Below are 21241 nucleotides of genomic sequence, written 5' to 3'. Positions count from 1 at the left end.
AGATGGAAAAGAGCAAGCAGTACAAATATATTTTAATTGGAATCAAAATTAAAAATTTAAAAACTGGAATCAATAAATATTAATCCATTTACAAAAGCAAGGAAAGATAGGCTGAACACAATATATCAAAATAAAAGATAACAGACAGACCTCTAGAGTCACTATGTAATATTTCAGAGGCATGAATAAGACACAATCTATGCTGAGATGTGATGATTCACTGGTGTTAATAATTGGCAATTTCTGGAAAGGAAAGCATAGGGGCAGAATTTATTGAAAGCTATAGAACCACAAACTGTAGAATTTACTGTAGAACCATAAACACTTTAACACTGCTGTAGAGAGAATTTTATAAGAAACCCGGTGAAATACAGATACCTTACATGAAAATTTTTTAAATATTTGAATATGGCATTCAATAAAATTCTTACCAAAAAAGCGTATTCTACAGTGATGTGGCTATGAGCAAAATGGTCTACAGTAAAAGTTCACTGATAGGATCCCCACCTGATGATTATAAAATTAGATGGCAGGACCAAAAGTATCCTGGGCTTGTGGAATTTTGCTGGCAGTACCATCATATCATTACACCACTGATTCTACACTAGCACTAGTTCCAGTAATTCTTGATTTGAGTATCAGTGCTATTTTGGTCTTCAGGATTTTCTGAAAATCCACATTTATTACAACTTAAAAATATAATTAATAATAATAATTACAAAATTAATAAATATAGTTCCATGACAAACAAAGAAGTTTATATATAAAATATAATAAAAGAAAATAATTATCAACCATTTCTCAGTTCAAAAAAACATTACGATACCTATTGCTCTTTCGAAATCCTTCATGGCAGCACCAGCAGCTGTCTCCAACTGGATAACATTCAGCCCATAATCTAAGTGCTTAAAATTTATAACAAATTAAAACTTTTGAAGAATCAATATTGAAATTAAGAAATTATTAAAATAAAGGATTCTACAAGCAATAACAGAGGCATATTTCAAAATATTCTTTATAATATAATAAACTTTAAAATATTTCAAATAATATTTGCAAGACAATAACCAAACATTCATATGATCGTTAATCCAAAAGTAATGTACACTACACATGTACTTCTCATTCAATATGCAAAATCATTATCCTCACATTTATCAAGATAATAATTTGAAGTTTAACATCAGCATTAATGTGCTTGAAACAGAGTTCCTACATTCAATGTCTGTGTAGAGGCTTTTAAAAATGGATGGTGATATTGTTTTGGGTCAGATTCAAATTTCATAACAAAAATCTGTTATATTACAAAATTTAACATGGTTGAATGCTAACACAAATTTATGAATTCTTGCAGGTAATGTGTGGAAAGTCAAGAGTGAACCAAGTCATATATATATGACTTGGTTCACTCTTGACTAATTAGCACACAGCCAACACTCAAGTAGACCAGAAACATCTATGGATGACACATTAGCAGACATTATTACCACCATTTTGAAGGAAGACAGACACAACCTGTAAAGAAATAGCAAAAGAACCCAGAATATTTAAATGATCCATTCAACAAATTTTAACTTAAGTGTTACAAATATGAAAGATCACCACTGCCCAATGGGTCCCACATTTGCTATCAGAGTGTAAAGAAAGTGCAACAATTACTTGCACATTACTGACAAGAAGGCGAAGAGTTTTAAAACATATTGTTGCTATTGATGAAATAGCAACAATATGCAATTTTTAACTGCTCTGATGTTGCAATCAGCTCACCAGAAGCATCCATCTTTGCCATGCTGCTCTGAATATCACTGGCAACAATTAAAGGAGAAACAGTCATTATGGCCTATAACTGTGAGAGCATTATAGGCTATGATGACCATTTTAATAACTGGAGATATATGAAGAAATTATGCCCAAAAATTCATCAGAAGTGGCAGTTGGAAGCTAGTGTGCTTGTACTCCGTGACAACGGTAAGGCATTTTACATCACACACATGAAAACAAGCTATACAGCTTGTTTTCACATTACCAGCGGAAAGGACATCACATCTACTTTATAGTCTTGATATGATTCTTTGCAATTATGATCTATTCCTCAAGCTCAAGGCACTGTTGCAGGGACAAAGATTTCTGTATTTAGAAGCATTAAGTGCAGGCATAACCCAATGCATCAGACAGTTAAATGGATTCAAAAATTACCTGAAAATAAATTCATTTTAAATTAATCCCTTTTGGGATAAATTATATATATATAAAACGTATCTATATATATAAAACGCTTAGGTATGCTGCCCAAATTTTCCAACTGCTAATTGTTGCCAGCACCCGTTCACCTCGCATGACCACCACACCGGGTATTCTTTATTAATTTTTGTATTAACATTTTTACAGCTGCTAATTGTTGCCAGCACCCGGTTCACCTCGCATGACCACCATATTTTTGTACTAACATTTTTCGACTGAAGAAAGGCAACCGATACCTGAAAGCTATCGATGTATTTTTATTTTAACTGTTTATTTTATCTATCTTCAATTTTAATAAACCGTTCTAACTTTTAATACATGTAAAAATGGCTGAACAGTGTATAATAACTTTGAGAAAATGTAGAAGAAATGCTAATGAAACATTAGAGGAGAGATCTAATAGACTAAGAGATTGAAATGAGGCTCTGCGACTACGAAGATGGACAGAAAACATTGAAGGAAGAGAAGCAAGATTGGAAATGAGAAGATGCTGTAGGACTAATCAAATAGAAGTACCGGATGCGAATAATCAACAAGCTGTAATTAATGTGGAAGAGCATGACATAGGAAATATGTTACAACTGTGAGTATTGCAATGCAAGATATTGGAGACATGAGTTAAACACATTGAATAAATACACTAAATGCTGTCATGATGGAAGGTTTCATTGACCCACTGTCTGAGACACCTACTCTATTACGAGAGCTGCTTATAGGGGATACACATGAAGCAAATAACTACAGAGAACACATACGGGAGTACAACTCAGCAATGGAATTCACATAAATGGGTGCAGAGATTAAATCACTGCCTGGAAATTGTCCATACTGTTTTAGAATACACGGCAAGATTTACCATTTGGTCTCACCACTATATCCAAACGAGGCAAATAAGCGAGGATATGGACAACTTTGTATTTTCGATTCTGCTGAAGCAACAACAAAACAGCTTGAAAGACAATCAAACAAAGGATGTGTGGCCGAAGTAATGCAACAATTGGAGGAGATGGTTGAGAGACAATATAATGCACCTACATCCAAAATGGAGGTCGCTGCAATATTTTTTGGAGAAGATGGGGAACCACCTGCAAAGAGAGACATATGCATATATCCCACAGGTGACTACTGTAGATTATATCACTGCTAAACAAGAATGGTGAAGACTGAAGAATCTAGATTAAAATATTTACGCCATAATCAGAAAGATGGCATATGTTATGCCAGGTACATCTAGTATCTGGCACAATTTAATGCTGTAAACTGTTAAATTATCTTTGTACTGAATAAACAATTCAGTTGAATTAATCACTCTTAAATAATGTGAAATTAATAATACTGAAACTACAGCATGTTACATATTTAGGTAATTATTGCTGTTACTATATTAAAAAAAAAAAAAAAAAAAAAAATATATATATATATATATATATACAGGGTGATTCACTACCAGTGCGACAAACTTGCAGGAGGTGTAGGAGGCACAAAGACAAATCGGAATCACATAGCATTGCAGGGTCCAAAATGCCTTCGTCATGCGGTAGAGGACATTGAACGGGAGGTCGCGTGAACAGCGATCCCACTGGAAGTCAGCATTTGCGAACCGGTTCCCGAGGCAGTAGGATGGACGAGTATTCAAACGTTGAATTGGCCGACATGCACCTCACTTATGGAGCTGCAGACTGTAATGGGCACGCCGCTCTGCGCTTGTACCAGGAATGTTTCCCGCACAGGCGTGCTCCTCATCATACAATTTTCGCACGTGTGTACAGAAGGTTACGTGAGACTGGTTGTTTCACGAAAGGTACCATGAATCGAGAGCGAACGACGAGGACGCCAGACAATGAGGAGAATGTCCTACGTCTTGCAGAAGAAAATCCGAGTACGAGTACTCGAGTGATAGGCTAACGATTGGGTATTTCCCAATCCACTGTATGGAGGATACTGTCAACAAACCAAATGAGTTCATACCATCTGCAACGCGTCCAATCACTGGAGCCTGCAGATTGTCCACTCTGGAGGACTTTTGCTACTTGGTTTCTTCAACAGAAATGGTTCACAAATGCTGACTTCCAGCGGGATCGCTGTTCACACGACCTCCCGTTCAACGTCCTCTACCGCATGATGAAGGCATTTCGGACCCTGCAATGTTATGTGATTCCGATTCGTCTTTGTGCCCCCTAACACCTCCTGCAAGTTTGTCGCACTGGTAGTGAATCACCCTGTATATATTAACCAATATTATTTGATACTGTTTCATTTATTTTATTTATTTAATTGTTTTCTTCAGTAGTTTGATTTAGTAATTTTATTTTGCATATTTACATTTTTTTTTGATTCTCTCAATTTGTCATTGGCTGAATAAAAATTTACATTTTGTATGTTTAGTTTTTTTTTAAGTTAATATGAAGAGAGCTGGCCTTATTTGAGTTAGTTTTTCTGCAGATTAGTTATTTCTCTTTGTTTGTTCTGTCATATCGGGGCACCAGTGAATGCTTGTCTGCTTTTCAACAGTTCATTATTGAAATAAGACATTCTTATTACTTTTTGATTTTAGGTAATTTCTTATTTGAGATTCTGCTTTTGTCTTTATTTGAGAATGATATTTTTAGTCATTTAATGTAACATAGGCAGCGGCAGCATCATACCAACCTTGCAAAGGATTGTGGGATCTCTTCCATGGTGAAAGTAGGTTTCTTTCATTTAATTTAATTGATCTGGACAGTTTGTTTTTTTTATATTATAACAGCAATAGTTACTGAAATATGTAATGTGCTGCAGTTTCAGCATTATTAATTTCACATGGTTTAAGAGTGATTAGTATTAGCATTAGTAGAGGCATATGATGCAAGAAAGCAAACTTATACAGCATCAGCCAAATAAAATAAAAAAATTAAAAATAAAAAACCTTCCCATTTCACCCATCCATTCACTCCAAATACTTGTGTAGTTCTGCCTTGAACGTATTTACTCCACTATGACAGATGGAAGTTTGTTCCAACTATCAAAGCCCCGCTGGTTAAAGGCAAATTTCCAAAATTCTATTCTACAGATGTCTATAATTGTGATTAATTCAACTAAACTGTTTATTTTAGATATACAATGTAAATTCTCCTTCTCTTTTTTTTTTATTTGAAGGTTTTAAGCTGTTATTAACCTTATTCATAATATATGAAAGATTTTTTAGGAATAAAAAAGCATTCAGTTTTAAAATTCTACTTATTCCCATACTGTCTTTAAAAATAAAAATCTTTAATTCTATTTATTCCTATACTGTCTTTAAAAAATCTTCAAGCAATGTGAATTTTTGATATACTAGTAATCATGCATAATAGAAAAAAAGGATAAAATCAGAAACATAAATAAGGAATTTTTTAGCCAGGACACCTCTTTGTCAATAACTAGAGCATGGAACAATATGGCAAACAGCAGGTTTGTCATGTGGCAGAGGGTAAAAAAGGAGGATATGATGGGGGGGAAGCATAATCAGAATGTGGCAGTGATAAAGGATGTGCATTAGCAACAGTATTCCAAGTGCACCGCTGCCTGTCATCTTATAAGATATAGACTCCATAATATTAAAAGAAAATTTATTAAAAGTTAATTAAAAAATTAACTTTTAATAAATTTTAACAAATTTATCAAAGTTAAAATTGTACCCAGTCATAAAAATACAGTGCTTCAAGCCGTAAATGAAAACAGAAATTGTAAAGAGTGACTGACAATCTCAGTATTATTGCAGGGGCCAAGGTTATCTGTGTTTTTCAGTACAGTAATGCTCAACAACAACAAATTGAGTAAAATTAGCAGTGCCAACAGCCTCCTTGTGCTGATGGATGTGGTTTTCCAATCTCATGCCATATTTACCAATGTAACATACCTCACAATTTACGCACCTTATGTGGTAAACAAACCCACTTTGTATGAGCAAAGAGAGACAGGAGTTTTACATTAGAAATTAGATTTAGTAATGGCCGGTGCAGGAATTGTGCATATCTAATACAGTAGTTCCATAATACCCTTGAAAGATGCTTGGAAACAACTGGATAGAGAGGATAACTACAGACCTATAAGTTTAACTGCTGTGCAATGGGGACAAGAATGTTGGAGAATCAGGCAACACAGCAGCAATCTCCAAAGCAGAATGTGAAAGTTCCACAGGAGTTAGTTATTGTTGATAACTCTATTGTCAAGGAGACAGGTAATATATTGTGTAAAAAGGATAGGTAGAATAGGACCAGTGTATGTCTGATACAGACAAAAGTTTATGATGTTATAGAACATATATCATCTTTTAAGGGTGATATTGTTGTACATTTTAGCACTAATGACATTAAGAGTAGGGGATCTGCAGATTTACTTAAGAAGTACAGGTCAATGCTGAAAAAAAGTTGTGAGTTAGGGTTAAATTTGAAAGTGTCTACAATTCTGCCCAGACACAATAGGAGGGAGTATATGATGAGAGCCTTGTCAATCAATTCGACCCTGGAGGGATTTGTGCAAGACTTATGAGGTAGAATTTTGCTCAGTATGGTCTGTGCTTGTTAACAGGAGAGTGCTTCTACAGGGATGGGATACACTTAAATAGAAAGGGTGCAAGAGTGTTTTCTGATGCTATCGAGGCAGCATTAGGTGGGTTGGAAAACTATTAGCTTGGGGAGATTCACAGACTAAAAGGTTAATAGTAGTTGCAGGCAGAGGTGAAAGTTGGTTGTGTTACGGTTTAATGGTGCACGGACTACGTTAGTCATAATGTGCCAGTTCATAGGATATGATATGTTTCAGAGGTGCTTACTTTGAATTTCTGTTAATCCTTTTAGTCTGATTCATACTTCATTCGGTTAGTCTGTTGCTTGTGCTTACTTCCTTAGAGGAGATGGTATAAATTAATATCTTAAAGGAAGGTGAAAACATCTGTAAGATCATCTCTATCATTCAAGAGATCTGATAGAGTAATGGTGTGATGTGTCCTATAAACATTTTTGAAGGCTTATTAAGAGGAGAAAATGATTCCTGCATTACTTCTATTAGATTGAACAGCGGCCTGGAAGGTGGGGTGCTGGGGGGGAAACAAGGACTGGTGGAAATCATCATGAAACAAATAAACATATATGGGCTGTGTTAGAGTAACTAAGAATAAGAATAGGTGCATATACAGGGTGTCTCAAAAATATTGGTACAAACGTTTAAGGGAGGTAGGTAACATCTAAAGGAATGTGAATCGCATAGGAACCCATAACCGGAAACGTCACCGTAAGTTGGTACATGGCGCTGTTCATCACTTTGCGAGAGGGAAAATTTCTGGTTTACTCATTCAAGCAGTAGTCACCGCACGAAGAGCATGCATTGATATATGAACTGTGAGCTGGTAGACATGCACCTAGTGTATGGATTAGCAGAGGGCCCACACGGTGTGCGCCCCCATGTGGCACAACATTGCTTCGCAATAAATGTGTGGGCAGGTATGGTCAGTGATTACTTAGTCAGCCCATACCTGTTACCATCCTGCATGAACTCCGCTAAATATCGGATCTTTCTTGAACAAGTTCTACCATGGTTACTTGATGATGTTCCAGCAAATGTGAGACACAACATTTGGTTTCAACATGATGGGGGACCTGCCCATTATGGAAGGTGTGTTCGTGACCATTTGAACAGGTGTTTTGGGCGTCGATGGATTGGCTGTGGTAGACCCATTGCCTGGCCCCCACGCTCACCTGATTTATCGAACCTTGATTTCTTTCGGTGGGGGCCCTCAAATCTATCGTGTATGAATTGCCTGTGGAGACAGAAATGGATCTCGTGGCGAGACTTGTCTGCGCTGCAGTTACTGTCAAAGAAACTCTAGGTGTGTTCGACCGTGTCCGCCAATCCATGCTGCATCGGTGTCACGCATGCATCGTGTCTCATGGTGGAACCTTCGAGCATCTGTTGTAACATCATGTTGTAACATCCATCTCGTACTCCATTGTTAATATTATGTCAAATAAATGTTTGCCACTAATTACTGTCTTGTATCATTTCTGCTTCTTGTGCCTCTGCTACTACTTTCCAGTGATGTTTCCGGTTATGGGTTCCTATGCAATTCACATTCCTTTAGATGTTACCTACCTCCCCTAAACGTTTGTACCAATATTTTTGAGACACCCTGTATACTTGCATGTACACCAATGCTAGAAGTATAGTAAATAAATTTGATGAATTTGAAGTGCTGGTCAAGAAATCAAAGGCAAATATTGTTGGGATATCAAAGACATGGTGTCACACAGATATAAGCAGTGCAGAATTGGAATTTGGGGAGTACAATGTGTACAGAATGGACAGACAGGATAGGAAGGAAGGAAGGATGGAAGGAGGTTTATGCTGTTAATTAAGAAAAACAAAATCTAACGAAGTACATCCACTTGATATAGATGGACAGTACAATGTTGAGTCAGTCTGATTGACATTAAGAACTGAGAAAACAAAAATTAGAGTAGGAGTATATTAGAGGCACAATGACTTCAATGATTACAATGAACAATAATACACAGAAATAGAATGGGCAAGTAAATCAGACTGTGTTATAATAGGGGATTTCAACTTCACAGATATTGACTGGAACTTGTGGATTGGTCATTCACACACAAGCAAGACGTTTGTGGATTTATTGGATGATTGTTTTCTGCAGCAGCTTGTTCAAGAGGCAACCAGAGAGTGTAATATTCTTGATCTGGTTATCATAAGTGATTATTCATGCATTAAGAATTTGCAGATAAAGGAACCATTAGGTGAAAGTGATCACAGTGTACTGATGTGGGATTTCCTTAAAGATGTAACTACCATCAAGAGTAAAGGAAAGGGTTCTTGTTTTCGTGAAGGTGACTACAGTGCTCTCAGGCAGTTTTTAAATCCTATACAGTGGGATCAACTGATGATGTTACCAATGGTGAATTCTAAATGAGAAGCCTTCAGGGATTTAATCTTGGAGGCTACTAGGCTTTTCATACCAACTAAGAAATACTGTTCAAGGTTTAGGCCTAATGGATGTCAGATGAACTAATGGGACTTGTGGCAGAGAAGAAAATGCATGGTATGCATATAAATTATCAAGTGACACAGAAGCCTATGGCAGATATAAACTAGTCTGTAATCAAGTCACAAAAGAAGTTAGGCAAGCGAAGGCAAATTACGAGAAATCTTTGGGAAACAATGTTAAAAAAACCGCAAGGACTTCTTTACTTATATAACCTATAGAAGAAAGGGGATGAATCAGATTGGTCCACTTGATATCGATGGTTCAACTGTTGATGATCCTGCTCAGATAGCTGATAATCTGAATGAGTATTTTGCATCTACATTCACACATGAGGAGTTATTAAGGGAGGAAAACGCCAGAAATTTATCAAACTGTTGCAGTGTGCCTAATGATTTTGTAATAACTGAGAGCAAAGTGGAGGAGAAATTGTTGAAGTTAAACATAAGAAAGGCACCTGGGGTAGATGGGATCTACCCAGTTATATTAAAGGAGGTAGCAAAGGAAGTAAGTAAACCCTTAGCCATAATTATGAGAGCATCCTTAGACTCAGAGGAAGTCCCCATAGATTGGAGATGTGTAAATGTGACCCGAATTCACAAAGGGGTTACCTTTTGTTCAAAGAGTGACACAAGTAATTACAGACAAGTTAGTTTAACTTCTGTTCCGGGTAAAATAATGGAGTCACTGGTTAAAGATACATTACAAGATCATCTAGACAAGACTGTAGTAAAAATTCAGACACAGCACGAGTTTGTTTAGAGAAAGTCTTTTCTGACAAATTTGATTGGATACAATGATGTAGTTACAATGGAACTGGATGCAAAAATTAATTCTGATATCATATACTTGGATTTCAGGAAAGTTTTTGACACTGTTGTGCATGGAAGACTACTGTACAAATTGTACCAGTATAGTATTAAGGGTAAGTTGCTTCAATGGATAAAATGGTGGTTGAGTGGGAGAAGACAGATAGTGGTAATTAATGAACACTCTTCGTGGACTAATGTTATTAGTGGAGTCCCCCCAGGGATTGGTGTTGGGCCCACTGTTGTTTTGTATATTTATTAATGATACTAATGAATGCAATTCAAGCTTAATGTTGAAGTTTGCAGATGATACAAAGGTTGGAAGGGTTGTTAATGACAGTAATAGCAGCGTGCTACTGCAACAGGATATATAAAATTTGGGCAGATGGGCTGAGAAGAGGCAACTGAAGTTTAACATTCACAAATGGAAATTACTGCATATGGGTTAACATTCACAAATGGAAATTACTGCATATGGGTAAAGTAACCCCAGAGAAACATACCAACTGTGTGGTACTATACTTAGGGTGGTAGAAAATGAAAAAGATCTGGGAGTAATTGTGCAGTCAAATATGAAGTTTCCTGAGCAATGCAGACAAGCTGCCAGAGCAGGTCATGGGGTATTGTCAATGATATACAGGAATTTTGCTAGTATGGAAAATGAGGTGATTATCCCTTTGCATAAGGTGATGGTCAGACCACCCTTGAGTACTGTGTACAGGTCTGATGGCCTCATTTTAGGAAGGATGTAGATTTGCTTGAGCACGTACGGAGAAGGGCAACAAGATTGGTGAGGGGAACGAAGGTGCCCTCTTACCAAGAAATGCTTAAGTTCTGCACACTACAGCAGTTGAAGACTAGGCACCTATGAGGTGATCTGATTGAGGTGTATAAGGCCTTGAATGGGTTGAACATGCTAAATTCTGATGAGATTCTTCTGCTTGCTCAGATTACAAATCTGAGGGGGCATAAATTCAAATTGAGGAAAGACAGTTGCAGAATAGATTGCGGAAATTTGCCTTTAGCCATCGGGTAGTTGATTGCTGGAAAAAACTTCCATCTGTCACTGTGGAAGTTGATAGCTTAAATAAATTCAAGGAGGAACTGTACAAACTTTTAGAGGGAATAGATGTGTGAAGTCTGCTGACAAGGCTAGTAGGAGCCAGACGTATTCAAAGCGGCTAAGTGGATTTTTCTTATTTATTGATTTGAAATTATTGTTTTTCTAAAACTTTTGATTTAAATTTAGTAGTATAGCATTATTTTGTAATTTTCTGATTAATCTGGTGTATTTATTCTTTACTCGGCCTTGTAATTGCATAAAAGTATCGGTAAGGATATCAAAGCCACGTGTTACAAGTTGCAACTCCGCTGAACGAGACGTTTTTTAGCCATATTTAGCCACTTTATTGAATATTTTTTACATCAAATTATTTTCTGTAATAGCTTATAGACCTAGAAAGGTTCGTTAGATTATTCTGAATTGAGATAGCGAGATTTGAAAGTTAATTAATACTTAAGTGTCCGTAGATTTACCGTTTGTAACTTGTCGTCTTTGCCATACCTAGCGTTAATATAGTATAGGTTATAATATTGTCAGTTGATCAGTAGAATCTATTAAACTTGTTGAACTTCGTTGTCAATTAAATTGTACTTTTAACTAAATACATATAACGACTTAGATTACAAATGTAACATAATAAATTAATACATAACTGATACGGAAGTTATATAAAGGGAACTCATAGAAAATTAATACTTGACACTGAAAAATATATATACCGTTATAACCGTGTTGGGATACAAGTTTAGGGTTATAATTTTGAACTGAAATTGAAATTTTATTGAAATTAATAGAAATCATGACTCAGACCAGAGCTGCAAAGCAAAAGGCTCAAGCTAATGGAAGTACTGTGGCTTAGAGGAGAACTAAGGGGGGGCAGTTGCCTTCTGAATCACAGCCTTTTAAAATGCACTGATTGCATGATGTTTGTGGAGCATTCAGGTACGGGACATGATATTACCATGGGGGATGTCTTTGTGTGTGCGCGATGCAAAGAGTGTATCGAAATCAGGCAACAACTCAGCATTGCTATGGGCCTATATGAGAGCTTGAAAGACAGGATGGATGCCCTCGAAGGAACTAAATTGAGGGGCCCAACAAGCTCTCAGCTGCACACATCAGTGGCAGAGCTTGCACTTGGTCATCATGCAACACAGCGGCAACCCCCAAGGCAGAATGCGCAGGTCCCACAGGAACTAGTAGTTGTTGGTGACTCTATTGTCAGGGAAACGGGGAACATGCTTTGTAAAAAGGATAGGTGGAATAGGACCAGGGTATGTCTGCCAGGGGCAAAGGTTAATGACATTGTAGAGCGGATATCATCTTTTAAGGACACAAAAGGTGATATAGTTGTACACGTTGGCACTAATGATATCAAGAGTAGGAGACCGGCAGAATTACTTAACAAGTACAGGTCACTGTTGAAAAAAAGCCGTGAATAAGGGTTGAATTTGAAAGTGTCTGCAATTCTGCCCAGACACGATAGGAGGGAGTATATGATGAGAGCCTTGTCAATCAATTCAGCCCTGGAAAGATTGTGCAGGGCTCAAGGGGTAGAATTTTTTTCAGCCTGGTCTGTACTTGTTAACAGGAGAGACTGCTTCTACAGGGATGGGATATACTTAAATAGAAAGGGGGCAAGAATGTTTGCTGATGCTATCGAGGCAGTGTTAGGTGGGTCGGAAAACTGCTAGCCTGGGGGGGAGACAAAGCCTAATAGATTAACAGTAGCCACTGGCAGAGGAGAAAGAGATTCTTGCACTGCTTCTATTGGAATGAGCAGAAGCCTGAAAAACAAGATGCAGGATATTTCAGAGACTGCTGTTAGTCATTGCGGTACAAGTAAACACATGGGTTGTGTTAGGGTAGCTAAGAATAGAAATAGATGCATGTATACTTGCGTGTACACCAATGCTAGAAGTTAAGTAAATAAATTTGATGAATTTGAGGTATTGCTCAAAACATCAAAGGCAGATATTGTTGGGATTTCAGAGACGTGGTGTCACACAGATATAAGTAATGCAGAACTGGAATTTGGGGAGTACGTCTACAGAAAGGATAGACAGGATAGGAAGGGAGGAGGGGTTATGCTATTAGTTAAGAAACACATAAAATCCAAGGAAGTGAAGCCAGTCGACATCGCTGGACAGTGCAGTGTCGAGTCAGTTTGGTGTGACATAAGCATTGGGAGATCAAAATTGAGAGTAGGAGTGTGCTATAGGCCTAATGACTCTGATGAGTATAATAAGAAACTGTACAGGGAAATAGAGTGGGCCAGTAATTCAGAGAGTCTTATAATGGGGGATTTTAATTTCCCAGATATTGACTGGAATTTGGGGGCTGGTCACTCACACACTAGCAAGGCTTTTGTGGATTTATTGGATGATTGTTTTCTACATCAGCATGTTCGGGAGGCAACTAGAGGGAGTAATACTCTTGATTTGATTATCAGTAGTGATTCTTCATGCATTAAGAATCTGCAGATAAATGAACCATTAGGTGGCAGTGATCACAGTGTGCTGAAGTGGGATTTACTCAAAGAGGTAACTACCATTAGGGGTAAAGGGAAGGGTTATTGCTTTCGTAAAGGTGACTACGATGGACTGATACAGTATTGAAATTCTATACAGTGGGGCCAACTGATGATGTTACCAACAGCAAATTCAAAATGGGAAGCATTCAAAGAACCTAAATGGATGTCAGATGAACTAATGAGACATATGGCAGAGAAGGAAAATGCACGGGATACATACAAATTAACACGTGACATAGAAGCCTATGATAGATTCAAGTTGATCTGTAACCAAATTACAAAGGAGGTTAGGCAGGCGAAGGCAGATTACGAGAAATCTTTGGCAAGGGATGCAAAGAAAAACAGCAAAGAGTTCTTTACTTATGTAAACTCTAGAAGGAAGGGGATGAATCAGATTGGTCCACTTGATATCGATGGGTCAACTGTTGATGACCCTGCTCAGGTAGCTAACAAACTAAATGAATATTTTGCATCGACATTCACACATGAATTATTCACACATGAATTATTCATTGCCCTCTGAACAATTCACACATGAATTATTCAGAGGGCAATGCCAGAGGTGTATTCAACTCTAGCAGTAAGCTAAAGAATCTTGTAATAACTGAGAGTAAAGTGGAGGAGAAATTGTTGAAGATAAACACAAGAAAGGCACCTGGGGTGGATGGGATCTATCCAGTTATATTAAAGGAGGCAGCAAAGGAAGTAAGCAAACCCTTAGCCATAATTATGAGAGCTTCCTTGGACTCAGGGGAGGTACCCACAGACTGGAGATGTGCAAATGTGATCCCAATTCACAAAGGAGGATCAAAGGCTGACACAAGTAATTATAGACCTGTGAGTTTAACTTCTGTTCCAAGAAAATTAATGGAGCCACTGGTTAAAGAAGCACTGCAGGATCATCTAGACAAGACTTCAGATATAGCTCGGACACAGCATGGTTTTGTTAAGGGGAAGTCTTGCCTGACCAATTTGATTGGATACTATGATGCAGTCACAAAAGAACTGAATGCAGGGAATAACTTTCATATTATATACTTGGATCTTAGAAAGGCTTTTGATACTGTTGCACACGGAAGACTGCTGCACAAATTGGAGCAGTGTGGCATTGGAGGCAAGTTGCTGCTATGGATAAAGGGGTGGTTGAGGGGGAGAAGACAGAGAGTGGTAATCAATGGACACTGCTCATCGTGGACTAATGTTATTAGTGGAGTCCCTCAGGGTTCAGTGTTGGGTCCATTATTGTTTTCTGTATTTATAAATGATATTGATGATGGCATATCAAGTTTAATGTCCAAGTTTGCAGACGATACGAAAGTTGGCAGGGTTGTCAAGTACACTACTGACCCTATGCTGCTGAAACAGGATCTGGAAAGGTTGAGCAGATGGGCTGAGAGGTGGCAAATGAAGTTTAACAGTGACAAATGTAAAGTACTACATATGGGAAACAGCAACCCCAGAGCAACGTATCAGCTCTGTGGCACTACACTGACAGTGGTAGAGAATGAAAGGGACCTGGGGGGGGGGGTTGTGCAGCAGATATGGAAGTCTCTGAGCAGTGCAGACGGGTTGCAAGAGTAGCTGATGGTGTATTGTCAATGATATATAGGAATTTTTCTAGCAGGGATAAGGAGGTGATTATTCCCTTGTATAAGGCAATAGTCAGGCCACATCTAGAGTACTGTATACAGGTCTGGAGGCCTCATTTCAAGAAGGATGTAGAGCTGCTGGAACGAGTACAGAGAAAGGCAACAAGATTAGTGAATGGAACAAAGGGGTGCTCTTATGAAGAAAGGCTTAAGTTTTGCAAATTACAGTGTCTGGAAACTAGGCACCAGCAAGGTGATCTGATAGAGGTGTTTAAGGCCTTGAATGGTTTAAGCATGCTCAATGCTAATGGGATTGTTCCTCTTGCTCAGAATAATCACCTGAGAGGGCATAAATTCAAATTGAGGAAAGACAGATGTAGGATAGACGTGCAGAAATTTGCCTTTAGCCAGCAGGTGGTTGGTTGGTGGAACAGACTTCCATCCCTTGTCGTGGAAGTTGATAGCCTAAATAAGTTTAAGGCTCAGCTGGACAGGTATTTCGAACGAACAGAGGGATGAAGTGGAAGTGGTTTTTTTTTTTTTCTTTGGCTGATGCTGCATAAGCTTGCTTTCTTGCATCAAATGCCTCTACTAATGCTAATTAGTGTTTTTTTTGTTTTTTTTTGGCTGATGCCACATAAGCTCATATGCTTGCTTTTTTGCATCGCATGCCTCCTTTACTACTATTACTACTACATATACACAAGTTGTAAAAATATTAACCTTTCACCAAATATAAATCCCAGGAATTTTGTTTCAGGTGCTACTGGGATAGTGTTTTATCCAAGCTTTAGTTCTGGTTCAGGGTGAAGAATCTGCCTCTAACAAAAGAGTACACAGACTACATTTTGAGATGAAAATCTGAACCAATTAGCCATTACCCAAACATCAACACAGTCAATGGCATGCTGCAATTGTTTTTCAATAAGACTTGTTTCATGACGTGAAAAGATGCTGAAGTCTCAACAAAGAGGGTACTGTTTACAGCTGGAGGAAGTTGCCCTCCCCCCCCAAGACCAAGGTTGGAAATATCTTTTAAAAATTCTGAATCTCCAAGCAGTGTCATATGCTTTATCGATATCAAAGAAAACAGACACCTGCCACTTTCATTACCCATTCTGTGAAAGGTTTATTGTAGGCCAATGCAGTTACATGAAGATAACTTCAAATGGTGCTTTTCAGTTTTTTTTTTAGGGCTCAGAAACTCAAGGAAGTTAATGTTTTGGTAGACACTTTAGCAAATGTCTCCCTAGAGTATTTGTAGTTGCAGCAGGGTCTGTAGTTGCACATCCATTATGCTCTAAGATTGATGTAAGGTGCATGTGTATCTGTCTATCATTTTCTGGACTTTGCCCAAAATGAACTTAGATCTCATCCTCTGGGTGATGGAAGATGTGAAGTGGATCCAAGATTCCTTCTGCCTCTGATGTCTAATATTATGTGCTTTAGCACATGCACATTTGAAGGCTACTAGATTATCTGTTGTGTGATAACAAATGAAATATCCCCCACACCTTCTTTTGAGCCTTTTTTGCTGCTGTGCATTCTGCATTCCACCATGGTTTTGGAAAAGGTGGAAACCAGTGGAAACCAGGTGGAAAACGTGGAAACTACTCTTGCAGACGGGCTGCAAGAGTAGCTCATGGTGTATTGTCAATGATATATAGGAATTTTTCTAGCAGGGATAAGGAGGTGATTATTCACTTTATAAGGCAATGGTCAGGCCACACCTAGAGTACTGTATACAGGCCTGGAGGCCTCATTTCAAGAAGGATGTAGAGCTGCTGGAACAAGTACAGAGAAGGGCAACAAGATTAGTGAATGGAACAAAGGGGTGCTCTTACGAAGAAAGGCTTAAGTTTTGCAAATTACAGTGTCTGGAGACTAGGCACCAGCAAGGTGATCTGATAGAGGTGTACAAAGCCTTGAATGGTTTGAGCATGCTCAATGCTGATGGGATTCTTCCTCTTGCTCAGAATAATCACCTGAGAAAGCATAAATTCAAATTGAGGAAAGACATATGTAGGATAGATGTGCGGAAATTTGCCTTTAGCCAGCGGGTGGTTGGTAGGTGGAACAGACTTCCATCCCTTGTCGTGGAAGTTGATAGCCTAAATAAGTTTAAGGCTCAGCTGGACAGGTATTTCGAACGAACAGAGGGGTGAAGTGGAAGTGGTTATTTTTTATTTATTTATTTTACTTTATTTTTTTTTTGGCTGATGCTGCATAAGCTTGCTTTCTTGCATCAAATGCCTCTACTAATGCTAATGCTAACCAAATTAATCTCACTGGAATTGCAATTGCTACTGCTTGGACAATCCTTTTTTTGATGTACTTAACTGAGTCTAACTGACTCCTGGCTGACTGCGGTGGTATTAAATGTTTCCAGATGATTGAAGGCATTCCGATCAGCATGATCAATCTTCCACCATTGTAACCTCAACACATGGCATAGTCTCCCACTGCACAGGGTGAATATTGTGAGGAAATGATCACTTCCATAAAAGTTTTTTGAGCTCATCCTCAATAGTCTGACCCTTCCGTGAGCACTACCTCATAGATTAAAAAAGTAAGAGATTACCTCAATATTTTTCGCGGAATGCTTCCTGTCAATTATCTCCCAAATGTGATGAATAAAATAAGATGAAAAAAAACGAATTAATGAATTCCCTCACTCATAGAGATACGACCAAATCCGATGCACAATGGAATTGAAAGCTGAGAGCCCCAACCCAACCCCGAAACACCACAGCAAGAACAGGAGTGCGAGAAGACATTGTGTCAGAATAAATAGTTAAAACTGCTTCCGATAATAAATAATTAAAATCACTATTAAAATTAAAAGGATTAAAAGTAACAATTTGGATGAATACTCAAATTAAACGAAATGCACAGCTGTTTCGTTTAATTTGAGTATTCATCCAAATTGTTATTTTGAATCCTTTTAATTTTATACTTTTTTTAATTGTGATTTTAATTATTTATTATCGGAAGCAGTTTTGACTATTTATTCTGACACAATGTCTTCTCGCACTCATGGTCTTGCTGCGGTGTTTTGATATGTTTCGGGGTCGGGTTTGGGCTCTTGGCTTTCGATTCTGTTGCGCATCAGATTTGGTCATATCTCTATGAGTGAGGGAATTCATTAATTCATTTTTTTTTCATCTTTTTTCATCTTATTTTATTCGTCACATTTGGGAGAGAACTGACTGGAAGCATTCCACAAAAAAAGATTGAGATAATCTCTTACTTTTTTTAATATATTAAAAAATCGTGGAAGTTATTGAGCTCTGTAGCTCTGAATTTTTTACTACCTCATAGAGTATGATGTCTAATAAAATCTCCTAGTAATAGAAAAGTGAGCAGCAACTGTTTAATGAGATCTTGGATATTGTTTCCAGATGGCAAACAGATGGAGAAAACAGTTAAGACGAACCCTATTGTAAGACAAACTGCTACAGCCCCTAAGCTGGTGGTAAGTACCATAGATTATAAAGGGATATGGTTATTCACAAGAATGGAGTCTCCTCTGCAGGTAGGTCCATACCCAGCTCTGCCTTTGTGAATAACTGAACAGTTATACAAATAAGGATCCTTGTTTGCCTTTATAATATCTCCTATAAGCAAAATTAGGTTGACTCATGCATACACAGGAGAAACTTTATGTCATCACTATTTCAATGGAATCCATAATGATTCCACTGCAAGAATTTTAATGTGGCCATTATTTAGATTTGATAGTTGCATCGATCACCTTACGAATTGCTGAGGGCTTATTTTTCTGTCTTAGATTTATCTTTTTTGAGAAAGTATGGACACTGTCCCGTGTCAATTTCTACAAAAAATTCCAAGATTGATTCTTCTGTTGCCTCCTCCTCTACCTCCATTTGTTCTTGTGGTTGAGATGGGAGCAGTTTTTACTCTTTTCCTTCTCACTTACTTTTTTAGAGGTGGTAGTGTAGGAGGTATGGATACAGTGTAGCAGCTGGTTAGCTCATTTGAGTTGGTTTAAGCAAACTCAGTAAATGATTCTGACAGCATATGATGGCTTGCTGCTATTTACCAGTTGGATGTGTTTTCTGGCCTCTTAATAGGAGACATTCAGCTCTATTTTCAGTTATTGAATTTCTTTTTCTTTCTTTCACTGCTGGAATGTTTGAGAGTATGCAGAGTGCTCAACTTTGCAATTTGTACTATCTTTGAAGCTGGACATGCTGTGCTCTTATGGTTTTTGGCACTACATCAAACACAAGCAGGGTTACCATGACAGACTGTTTGCAAGTTGGTATACTTTTTGGCACTTAAAACACCTCAGTGGATTTGGAATATATATTCTTACTGGGCAGTTTAAGTAGCTTGCCTCGATGGAACTTGGAAGCCATGGGATATTGAATGTAAGGATGAGAACTTGAGTAGGAACAAGATTCCCATCTTTGATCAAGGTATTATAACCTGACAGTTATAATACCTTGATCTTTCAATTCAGAACAGATCTCTTCTTCAAAGACATGAAGAAATCCCTTTCTGATATGACACCTTGTGAAGAGTTCAATTTTATAGGAGTGGGGGTTATAGTGATAGGAATTCCCCCTATGGATACAACTTTCAGAACTTGTTTAGCACATGAGACTTCAACTAAAAGATCTCCAGATCATAGCCTTTTCATAGATTTTAGAGATCCTGGCAATCCTTGTAATCCTTTCTGGATGAAGAAGGGTGACATTTTCCTGATTACCTGCATGCCAGTAAAATTGAGAATGAGGAAAAGTAGTGTCACTGATTGTGGATCCTCAGTTCTGGCTCTTTTTACAAAAATGTTGTCAGTATCATCTGTTCAATTTGGCAGGAGCACTGCTGGGTCCCCATTAGAAAAAAAGGGATTTAAGTTACTCATAAGAGTAAAATAAATTTCTGATGCCCTTTTCAAGCACCTCATCCACCACAGAGCCCTATGATGGGATGTCCACTTGCAAACTAGCCTGGTACTGCATACATGGGATGCCAAGTTCACTTAAGAACATCTTACCCATATTTCCAATAACTCTTGACCCTATCCCATGACCAAAGGGAAAGAGACCTATTGAAATGCATTTGACCTTAGCAGTAAGGACCACCCACCAACTGATTCCAGTCGGCCAGTCTGGGACATCCTGTTTTGTCGAAGCTGAGCCAAAGTGGTGTATTAAGCCTGAGTCTCTTTACCCACCAGGATCCTCCTTTCCAAGTTTCCACTGGTTGCAGCACATGGTTGCACATGTCAGATTCCAATCATGTAACACTGGAACCAAGGTATAGGCAATGAATCTTAGCTGATGGCAAGCCCAGCAGCATCACTAGCAGGATCCCTCACCATGTACAAGTGCACACATTGAGGGGATATATGAAAAGGATTGTGCCTGACTAGCATGACTTTCCAGATAATCACACAGTTGCTCAATGAGATTTAGATCAAGAATGGGTGGCCAGGTCAGACACTTGAAGTCTTCTTCCTGTTCCTCAAATAGTTTGGCACACTTCCACACATTTGGCACTGGATGCATTACATTACCAACCTGAAATTACCCATCAATAGGGGGCAAACATGAAACACTGACAAGTATAATTGATCCACAACAATGTTCAGATATGTTGTGGCAATCAACAATGCTCTCCACTGGAATCTGGGAACCAAAAGTTTGCCACAAAAACATGCCACACACACCACTGCATTTCCTCCAGAATACCTAAACTATCAGTATACAACAGCATGATTCCAGTTCCTCTTTGGTTTCTTCCGCATTTGCACTCTTCCATTAGTGCTGAAAAGTGCAAATCATGGCTAATCAGAACACAACTTGCCTCCAGTTTGCCTGTGTTACTGACACTAACTGTAAGACTTCAGTTTTAAAAATTATTTTTATATAGTAACGAACAACTGGAAAATATAGTATTATTAAGTATGTAAATTTATACTGGAAGGTGTCTATGTGTAAAAAAATAAAAGATAAAAAGTAA

General features: G+C 38.0%; 1 protein-coding gene across 2 annotated transcripts in view; it reads right to left on the bottom strand.

Annotated features, from left to right (window-relative positions):
- UGP (UDP-glucose pyrophosphorylase) overlaps window positions 1–21241 on the bottom strand; it is a 443603-nt gene that overhangs the window by 291891 nt on the left and 130471 nt on the right. For both annotated transcript variants that reach the window (XM_090376515.1, XM_090376514.1), the window contains exon 12: window positions 827–905. In XM_090376515.1, the coding sequence (XP_090232641.1) occupies window positions 827–905 (79 nt within the window). The remainder of the gene's footprint in view (window positions 1–826; window positions 906–21241) is intronic.

This window comes from Mastigoproctus giganteus, chromosome 6 (assembly GCF_048544385.1).
Source record: "Mastigoproctus giganteus isolate SK-2022 chromosome 6, ASM4854438v1, whole genome shotgun sequence".
Taxonomy (NCBI): domain Eukaryota; kingdom Metazoa; phylum Arthropoda; class Arachnida; order Uropygi; family Thelyphonidae; genus Mastigoproctus; species Mastigoproctus giganteus.
The sequence above is the reverse complement of the archived record's forward strand: the minus strand, read 5'-3'. Positions and strand labels throughout refer to the sequence as shown.